This window comes from Morone saxatilis, unplaced genomic scaffold (genome assembly GCF_004916995.1).
Source record: "Morone saxatilis isolate NCDOM2014 unplaced genomic scaffold, NCSU_SB_2.0 Contig14, whole genome shotgun sequence".
Lineage (NCBI taxonomy): Eukaryota > Metazoa > Chordata > Actinopteri > Moronidae > Morone > Morone saxatilis.
This window is the reverse complement of record NW_023339696.1, coordinates 4,676,737-4,687,042: the sequence shown is the minus strand read 5'-3', so window position 1 is coordinate 4,687,042 and position 10,306 is coordinate 4,676,737. Positions and strand designations below refer to the sequence as shown.

The 10,306-nt window shown below is 40.1% G+C and overlaps 1 protein-coding gene across 1 annotated transcript; it reads left to right on the top strand.

The window, feature by feature from the left end:
* The first annotated feature begins 7,529 nt into the window (after positions 1-7,529).
* LOC118323499 (retinal cone rhodopsin-sensitive cGMP 3',5'-cyclic phosphodiesterase subunit gamma-like) lies at positions 7,530-7,892 on the top strand. Its single transcript, XM_035655476.1, has 2 exons — positions 7,530-7,672; positions 7,775-7,892. The coding sequence occupies exons 1-2, from the start codon at positions 7,530-7,532 to the stop codon at positions 7,890-7,892; spliced, it is 261 nt and encodes an 86-aa protein (XP_035511369.1).
* The last annotated feature ends 2,414 nt before the right edge of the window (positions 7,893-10,306 follow it).

Here is a 10,306-nt window from a genome sequence, read left to right as displayed (position 1 = left end):
GGCATATTAATAATTGCACACCCACATACTTGCTGCATGTAGCTCACAGCTCACCTCAGTCTGTGTGAGGCAGAAAATAACAGGATTTTATGTCAGAAGGGACCTTGCTATGACTCCTCTGTGAAAAGTTCTGCATTTATGCACCGTAATCCCAATTTTTAGAGACTTGCTGTGGAGTTTCAGAGGAAATGGGGTACAGTTTGTCAATGTGCCAGCCAGGGATTGACACTCTCGCTGTTCCTAAAGTGCGTGGACGCACGGGAGAATCAACAAGGAAGATTGATTTTTTCCCCCCAAGACGATAGGAGTGTAAGAAATTCAGTGTGTTGATAGGTGAGACATTTGTGACTTGACATGACACCTCAGAGAAGAAATCCTACTGAAATCCATTGCTGCGAATAAGCTCAGCACTGACTTTTTACAACAATTTATTTCCTACATGGACATACTATATAGCTTTTCATGTATTTATAAATTAAGGATTTTAGCGTGTTTATTAAGTTAAATAACTTAATAACACAGACAGACACATACAGGACAAATACACTGACAGGAGGAGGACTTAAACAGCTCCTGAAAATGTTTGGAGAAATGCTTCATGACGACAAACAACGTAAGCCTATGAAATGAGATTCAGGTCAATCTGCCCTTCAGAGAATTGGCGTCCAATTAGTTTAGCACACTGGCGTCTTAAGGAATTACATAACACTGACACACAAAGGAAAACTCCAACATCCCTGGAAAGAAACCAAAAACAGCAACAGCTTTTTGCAATAGCCATGGAAAGGACAAATTGGCCATTTATTACTGCAACAACAAGATGTTGATGTTTAGAAAAAACAAACAAAATGTCCTCTAGTGAAGGTGACAGTGATCATTCAAACCATTTTGCAAGGCAAGCTGGTGATGAAACCACAAGTTACTGAAAGCAAAGTACCTCAGTCAATATGCTGACAAATCAAGACTATGATATTATGATCATAAGCAATATATTCTATAAATGCTTATTCCACAGCAGCGAGATACTGAGAAATTGGAATGCTTTTAAATGGAAATATAACTTTAAAAAAATCCTGTTAATGAAATAGAATGAATGAATATATTTACTACAGGCAAATCCACATATGAAAGCAATGTGCTAGTTGCCACTAAAGTAAAAGGTTTAGGCTAAAACTGAAGGGATTTTGCACTTCAAAGCTTAAAGAAGCGTAGCAGATAGGAAATGGAAATGCATAATGTGTTTGCACGAATGAGAAAAATCATTAGTTGCATTTGAAGTGAATTTCTGTAAGCCATGCCGTGGAATTTCAATCGAAAGGGAGAGGAGAGGCCTACTGATTGAAGTGGAGTTAAAATGATTAATGTAAAATACAAAGCTGGGATGTTAATATTTTAATAGCTAACTTTAGTGCAACAACAAAAACAACTGTGATATCTTTATGAATAATATATTTATGTACAACATCTGAAAGCCTTTACAAAGTAGTTCTTATCAAGAGATAAGAGAGATGGCAGATCGATCAGGAAAACAACAAGGTACACAATGTAAAATACAAGATCACAACATCAAGGTCATGACAAATTCATTATCAAATAGAATAAGAGACATGGAAACACAGTGATAAATCAGACTTTACAAGTATAGGATTTAAGAAGAGATTGGATAGGATGCTACTGAGCAAAAACTTGATTAGATTCAGTTTTTAGTTTGGAAGATCAGGAGATCCTGAATCAAACATTCACAGATAATCAGAGCCAGCTAGAAGAGATAGGCCCCCATCTTATAGCTTTGGTTAAAAGCCTTGCCACGGTATTTTGAAGTGTGTCTCATCTGAAAACAGGAACTCCTTATAAGGGATCTGTCTAAACTCAACTGCATACGAAATGAATTTTATGGTAAAAAATGAAATCTCTCTCTCTCTCTCTCTCTCTCTACAGGATCTCAAACTCTCTATAGACAACAGTGCAGACAATTTAGCAACATTGGAGCAACATTTCCATGCACTTCGACCATTAAAGACACAAGAGAAAAGGGAATGAATCTCTGAGCTACATCTAACTGTTTATGTAGTGTGCATGCATGTGACCACAAGTATGCACTTGTGTTGATTTGCTTGTGAAGTGAGTCACTTAGCTCAGTGATTCCCAACCAGGGGTACTTGTACTCCACGGGGTACTTCTGCTGTTGCCAGGGGCTACGTGGAAAGATTGTGTAAGTAGCTTAACTAAACTGAGAACATTGAGAGTTTGTAAATAAGCTAACACACAACACCAACACAACCTAAACACTGATAGAGCTACTGTAGTTCATCTGACAGGCTGTGGGGGTACAGTACTCAGGTCGGAGGTCAATATTTCCGTCAGTGACAGCGTCAGTATTCAAATGGGATTAGGAAGTGTCCTGTGTTTAAAGTAGGCTGTATCAGCTGTGCATTGATCTCTAAACATGCTCATCTGACCTCATATTCAGCAGCAAACCAGACAGTCTGAGCTCTATGACCCTATTCATATGGGGCAGACATGTTATGACATGTTAGAATTTGTGCGGTTCATGCACGAGACTATTATTAGTCAAGGTGCTGCGTTATACACACATACCGGTAACTTTAGACGATATCTTAACACTCACCCCTTGAGTCTCGAAAGGTGGTTGTTAAAACTTTGTAGTTCCTGTCTTCAAAAAGGTTTGAATGGTACAAAATATCCATGAAAACCTCTCGAATCACTCATCCAGTAAATAATCCACTTCTCTGCTGTCCCATATCCATATTCTCTGACAATCCTATTTTCTCTAATATGGCTAAATACACTTCTTCTGGGGCATGTTTCTTCTCAGGCTCTGATGGAAGCTGTGTCTTGAGCTGTATTTTTGCAGAGATATGAGTGTTTGGAACATACAATCTCTCTCCACCCATCATTAAGTAGAGTTATCTTTATCAGGACCATTTCCCCTATCCTACTGTAACCACAAACAGACCACACCAAAGATGGCTGATTATCTAGCCATACAAAGCTGCTGGGAACACAGCTTATATTTCACTCTTAGTGGATTCAGAGACGAGCAAAGCACAATTAAGAGTTGACTTGAGGCAGAGTGAATGTTAATGTGTTTTGTAAAGTAAAAAAGTGTGTAAGTAAAAAAAAAACTGTGTGTGCTAACGGTCAGGTTTTCCTATTTATGGGGTGACGGCTTGGAATTTAAACATATAAATTTGTCTTGGTCTCAAAGTGTGAGTTCAACATCAGAGTCCTGAGCGACACTAGAGACAGTGGTTCAGTCCTGTCTAGACCCTTTTTGATTAAAAGAGAAAAAAAAGGTTTGTTCACAAGCCGAGAATAGTCACTTATGGTCTCTTTGAGCTTTTTGCAGGGTGGGAAGCAAACTCCATACATCCCACAGGTCATATGTACTGTATGGCTGCACTGTATACGGCGGTCCCTGAGCCAGAGAGCTTGGACGTAAAAGGAGTATGGTTTCCTGTGAACACACACACACACACACACACACACACACACACAGAGGAATTCATGAGTTTCATGAAAGGGCAGATTTGTCAGTTGAAGCCATACTCTCAGCTGATGTTTACACAAATTTGACAGGTTGTAAAATGTTGCCTGTGAAGTTGGACATGTAACACACACACACACAAACACACACACACACACGTATGCTTGCGTCACATTGCTGTCCCTGTACTATTTTTCAATACTGAGTGCCTTCGTTAATCCAATTAGTAGCCTAAGAATTAGCGTGTTGTGCACAGAAAGAGGAAGGGTGGGCTCTGAGATTGACACGTTGACCTACAGTCCTAAGATTGTTGTACAGTTCAGTCCGGTTCATCGTTGGTACCTTTAACAGTTTTATCTACCGGCATACTTTATAGAGGCCACAGATGAACAGGCTTAGGTGAGCTAACTGTATTTACAGCAGCATTCCTGGAAAGTTTCCATCTTACAGTACACACACTATTAACTGACCTGATCGGAGTCAATAGTCTGCATTGTCTTTCTGCATTTCCAGCACACTGTCCAGTACAGTAGATTTGTGATATGTTGACCCTGATGACACAGGCCAGGTGCTCACTGTGGCCCCCAACCAAGAGACTATTATAAGCTATGAGCGTGGTCTTTGTTAAAGAGGCCAACACCTTCCTGTCTCCAGCCTACATAGTGTGAAAGAGGCTTAGCCATTGCTCGGTCCTTCCTAAGGAGCAGGCACCCATGTTGCCCTGTATGACTGCCCTCAAAACCTCAGCTGATCAACGTGGGGATGTTCGACATCAATTAAAAACCAGTGTATGAGATAGTAAACAATTAAGTTTCTTTTGCAAAATAAAAGTAAGCTTTCATCGTAAAAGGATATACTAGAATAATCTTTGAAAGCGACCTTACTTTCATCATTATTCTAAAGACCTAGATAACTCTAATCCCCACTTAATGATCCTCGCTTCCATTGTCGCTTGAATTAATCAGTTGGAGAGAATACAGAAGTCTAAAGGCTAAAGACTGGGTTGGAAATGTGGTACACACATTTATGCCCCCCTCAGAAAGAATTAAATCACTTTGGTGTCCCCCTGAGTTTCATATAGTGCCATCATTGGCAAATAGCATGCTCAGCCTTGGTACATGGGGCATTAGCTCTACCAGGTGAGCTATCCAGGCACCTCCATGCTTGCTAAACATCAACATGATAGCATTGCCATTGTGAGCATGTTAGCATTAGCATTAAAGGTCCAGTTTGTAGGTTGCACATAGCGGTGTTGTTAAAGATTCCCAAGATTCCCACAAAAAACATAAATGCCCCTAAAACCAGTGTTTGGTTTATTTGTTTTGGGCTACTGTAGAAACCTGGCGGTACAATATGGCTGACTCCATGGAAGGGCTCATTCTAAGGTAACAAAACCATAACAAGTCCTATATTCCGGTGATTATTCTGCCAATAGATCCTCCTAAATGTTACACACTAGACCTTTAAGCTTAAGTACAACCTCACCCTCTATATATATATATACATTTTTCCCCTGTGTCTGTGTGAGTTGGTATTAAAGTCTGTAACTATATCTCGAGGTTAAAAAGTTGGATGGTTGGATAATTTGAAGAATTTAGATGAGAATGTCTGCTTATGCAACTTCCCATCAGCGTCCTGTGGTTGTGTCATGGCCTTTTCTCAGTATATCCCCCTTCCAAACAGGCTAATCCTGGATCCTCCCTTTAGACCAACACCAACCAACCACACACAGAGACTAAATCGATTTTACATCAGTGTAGACGTAGAACTGATCTTTTCATCTGTCATTTTCCTCATGTAGGGTATAATTTGAATTATGAAAATGATAACTACTGATAAGGCCAGGCGTATTTCAATACTGTCCAGAATCCTGAATCCTCAGTTCACCTCTTTTGTTCCTTAAATACTGACAATGAAATTGAAAATATTGGTCTATGAGCATTTTCAGTTACCAGTTCCAAAAAAGATCTGCAGCATGATGTCAAAGGCAACTGGAGCTGCTATTTGTTCAGTTTGAAGGCATTTCCTCTCTCAACCAAAAGCAAAACATTGTCAGGACAACGCCAGGTCCACTTGTTTGATTTTGCACTTCAACATATGTGATTGGTCTTTATCATTTCAATAAATGTACCACAGGCCCTCCCACATCAGACGCAGCTTTCTCGCAGTGACTGCCAAACCCTCAGACACAAATAAGCCTGTAATTAACTTTAATTTGGTAGAAATACTTGGAAAATGAGGTTTACATAAAGCTGAAAGTAAATGCAGAACTTCCACGCCCTTTTATGCTGTTGGATATGTGATATAACAATAACAACACTTGATGTCCAACAGCTCGGCTCTTGGTACTTAAAATTCACTCTATTTCACAAACCAAAAATGCATCTAGAATGATACGAAGAAGTTATTCTTTTAGTTTTCATCAAATTCAGTTTAATATCACAAATATAATGTTGTCTCTCAAGGGATTAACTTCTACACAGTTAAGAGTCTGACCATTGTTTCAGTGGTGGCTGCAGAGGATCAACAGTGAACAACAACCTGCATGTGAAAACAGCGTCTCACATGGACCTGAAACGCGACCAGCATGTCTTCTCCTCTAAAGCTAAATGCAGGCGTGCTGAGGTTTAGAGGGATAAGCCTGATTAAATCCTTTTAAGATTGATCTTTGACACTGTCTTCCAGGCAGGTTGTACCATCTCCCTGACACGGCAGGTAGGGGAGGGCAGCGACGGGTGGGGCGATGAGAACAAGGACACTTGGAGTAAGGAAGGGGGGAAGATGCTGGCTTGGTGGAGAAGTTTGGATAACCTTTTCTGCTGACCATGTGACTGGAAAGAGGAGGATGTGGGGATTAGTGATGAAAGTATAAAAGCACAACAGACATGACACACTTCACGAACTCAAGGAGAGGAAAGAAGCTGCACTGAGCAGAGATCGGCGGTGGCCTCTTGGGATATCTGTGGCAACAGGTGAGAACAAAATCTATCTTACTGACTTAACTTACCCATGAAATTATTCAAACTTACAGTGTACATTTTTTAAAACAGCTGCGGCTTCTACAACCTTTACAATGTTTGCATGGTACTGAATGTGTGTTTGTACTTGTGGACTGATATACTGATACAGGAACAGTATACAAGAAGAGCAACAGGGTTGAATATGGGTAAAGAAGAAGAGAAGAGGAAGTAGAAACTATGAAACTTCTAATTTATCCAGTGCTTGCAAAGTGATGTTGCCATTTAAATGACTAAATAGTGGATACAAAAAATTGAAAAATTGTGGTTGAAGTACAGATGCAGTCAAGATCAGAAATGCAATAGTTAAAAAACAGAGAGTCTTAAAAGACACAAATAGAAACATAAATGAGTGTGTGTGTAAAGAGGATTGACTTTAGGGGCAACAATCGCAGCAACAGATGGCTGATATCACGTTGGGCACGTTGACTCCACAGCGCGGCTTTGGTGCAGCTTCACAGATCTCTACACATTAGAGTAGAGCAATACAGCATCTGTAACCCCATGCTGTTGCTGATGCAGGTGGCACACAGGGTGTTTTCAACCTCAAATTGCCTTAACGGGATTACTAGTGTCAGCAGTCAGAGGAGGGGGCAAGAAGTAGAGTTTAGGCAGTATACTGTTACAAAATACAGTTAAATGAAAGTATAACATTAATAGTTAATAATTTAGTATCTTAAAGTTTGATATCTAAGCCACCAAACATTAGCTAATGTAAACGTCTGAGGTTACGATTAGATGTTGCTTTACCATTGCACATGTCATCCCTGTTGTTCAAGAAGGACAATTAGTCAACATCAGATCAGAGTGGGATTAGAGCTAATCTGGCGGTTTAAACCAATCTGCATAATCTTCACTGATTGGCACTGAGAGCTGGAAGGAAACAGGATTAACAGAGGGCAGAGGACAAAAGAGAAGAAGTCAGAGGAAGCCACAAGAGAAAGCTACAATCTCTGACACTTTAAAAAAAAAGCTCTTCTGTCTTTCAGTCACCCTCAGCAGCAATGAACTCCGCCCCCCCTGCAGGAAGCGCCCTGGCCCCTGCTGCAGCCACTGGCCCCACCACACCCAAGAAGGGACCACCCAAGTTCAAGCAGAGGCAGACTCGTACATTCAAGAGCAAGGCCCCCAAGCCTGGCCAGAAGGGGTAAAAGCCCATTTGCATGTATGAATATGTAATGCAAACAATCAAACTGGGTCATACACCAGGACCAGGGCCACTCACCTCTTTCTGTTTGCTCTTTTCCAGCTTTGGTGACGATATCCCTGGCATGGAGGGTCTTGGCACAGACATCACAGTGGTGTGCCCATGGGAAGCCTTCGGCGACATGGAGCTCAGCGACTTGGCCAAATACGGCATCATTTAAACCTGCTGCCTCCTGCCTTCCTTGCCTGCCTGTACCTCTCCTCTGTCTAATCCTCTCCTCCCTGCCTTTTCTCCACCTCAGCATGGCACGCCATGATAAGGCTGCCGGCGAACCCCCTAATGCCCTCTCGTCTATCTACCTCATGCCTCACTCCACTAAGTGGATGGAAAGCATAATAATGCTCTTATTTTTATATAATTATTATATGATACCGTTTATAGTACATATATATACTTGAAATGAGAAGACGAGAAAAAACAACTATACATACCTTACTCCCTTTCCCTTCATCCATCTAAAACAGACTTCTCCTGACTTCTCCTCCCTCCACACTTCCCTCTCTCCGTCAGCCACTCCTAACCCACGGCAATGGACGCAAGCAAAACACTAGTAAATACTAGCTTGTATTTGCTTCTAGCTGTCTATTAAAATGTAAATACTTTGTTCTCAGTGCTGAACCTTTTTACCTTGTCTTCCATCCTACCTTTTGTATTTCCTCCCTCTTTTATTTTGCATTGTATTTTCTACTCCTCGTGCACAAGGTTACTGTGAACACCAATGAATGCAAGGAGAGCGTGCAACATGCTGTATTGGTGAAAACTACAATGCACTTTCACATGATGATGGAGGATGAACTCCCTTTGATCCCATCTCTCTCTCCTTGCTGCTATCTGAACCCACGCCCCTCCTTAGAGAAAACAATGGTATATAAGTTTTGCGTTGCAAGCACAACACCACAGAAAATGTACTGTGAACTTGTGTGTCCTGATAGCTGCAGTAAAATGTGTTTATTTTTAGTACTCATGTTGTACGTCTCCTTTTTTTCTCGAACATTTAATAAAAGGGGAAAAAAGCACGGTGGGCTTGAAATGAATCACAAGTAAAAACACGGCAAACAAAGGGAAACGCACAGAACAATCAGGACTTGAAATCACTAATGAAGGCCTTGGATGAACAGTAACAATAACTAATTTTAAGGCTCCCTGAAATCAACACACTCCTACAAGGCTCTTTGTTGGAAATGGAAAACAAATCACAGTGCTCGCTCTCGCAAATGTCATATAACAAGAAACTGTGTTGTTTCTCATCTCACAAGGAAAATAAATGATCTGCTGGTACTCAATCCCTCAATATTCAGACAGTGTGTCATGGCTTATGACCTTATGTTTCTTTGTTGAGAATAAATTATACTCTAGAAGTTATATAGAATAATATAGTCCTTTTCTACTGACGAATATACATTATATATATATATTAACAAGAGTCTACTGCCACACTAGCAGTTCTGTGACATTGTATTTAGAAACAGTAGTGTTTTGAGCTAATTGCTAATCAGCATGAAGAATGGGTCTGATTCATAGAATCTGAATACTTTTGGATCACTTCAAAAATCAAACATTGTAAACGCTGCATACTAAAAATGTGACTTTCATTCAAATGTCATTTTCAATGTAGATAAAATGCATTTGACATATTCAGCATTTATAGTTGGTCAAATCAAATCACTCTTACAGAAACAGTACTGGGACAAACTACAGGTGTACAGTGTGTATTCAACAACATGCTGTTTCTTTCGTCTAAGTTTTTGTTGCTGCTATTATTTAATCAAAGGCTACATGGAGGAGCAAACTCTGGATCCTCAGGATACAAACTCTGTATGGCACTAATCTGTACTTAAAAATTGCGCTTTTCACGAGTTAATAAAGCATTGGTTATCATGAAAATCATTTTAAAATTCCCAAATTATAAAGACAGAAACTAAAATGTTACTTTCATCTAATTACTCATTGTTTCAAATGTACCTGGCCTGATTAAAGTTACTTATTTTTTGTAATCTAATTACATAATCCTGATTTGAAGTAATCCATTACTACCCAACCCTGAATATTCACAACGATCATGCTAACTTGCAGATGTTCAGCAGGTGTTACCCACTGACATATATAGAGGGTTAGATGTGTACAAAGTGCACCTGTTACCTGCTTAACATCAGCATGTCACCACTGTCATTTACCATGATCACCATCTTAGTTTAGCATATTAGCATGCAAACATTTGCTAATTAGCGCACGGCTGTGGCGGACATTCATTTTGCAGGTATTTGGTCATAAACCAAAGTATTTGTTGAATTTTTTACAGGATGGTGGTGATGAAATGTCAGGGGTTCAACCAAGTTCATCCTAGTTCATCTTGAGAGGAACATGAATGTCTGTGCCACTTTTCATGGCAATCCATCCCATAGTTTTCAAGATTTCATTTTAAATAGCAAATATTAACCTCATGGTGGTGTCAGTGATGACCAGTGTCATTAGGATTCATCGTCTGGGGACCATGAATGTTTGTACAAAATGTAGCAGCAATCCAACCAAGAGATATTTCAGTTTGGACCAAAGTGGTGGACCGACAGACTGACA

What these genes read in the sequence shown, in the direction of transcription:
- LOC118323499 (XM_035655476.1), top strand. Translation starts at nt 7,530, where the DNA reads ATGAACTCCGCCCCCCCTGCAGGAAGCGCCCTGGCCCCTGCTGCAGCC. An exon ending in CCCAAGCCTGGCCAGAAGGG is followed by an intron (nt 7,673 to 7,774) that starts GTAAAAGCCCAT and finishes GCTCTTTTCCAG; the next exon opens with CTTTGGTGACGATATCCCTG.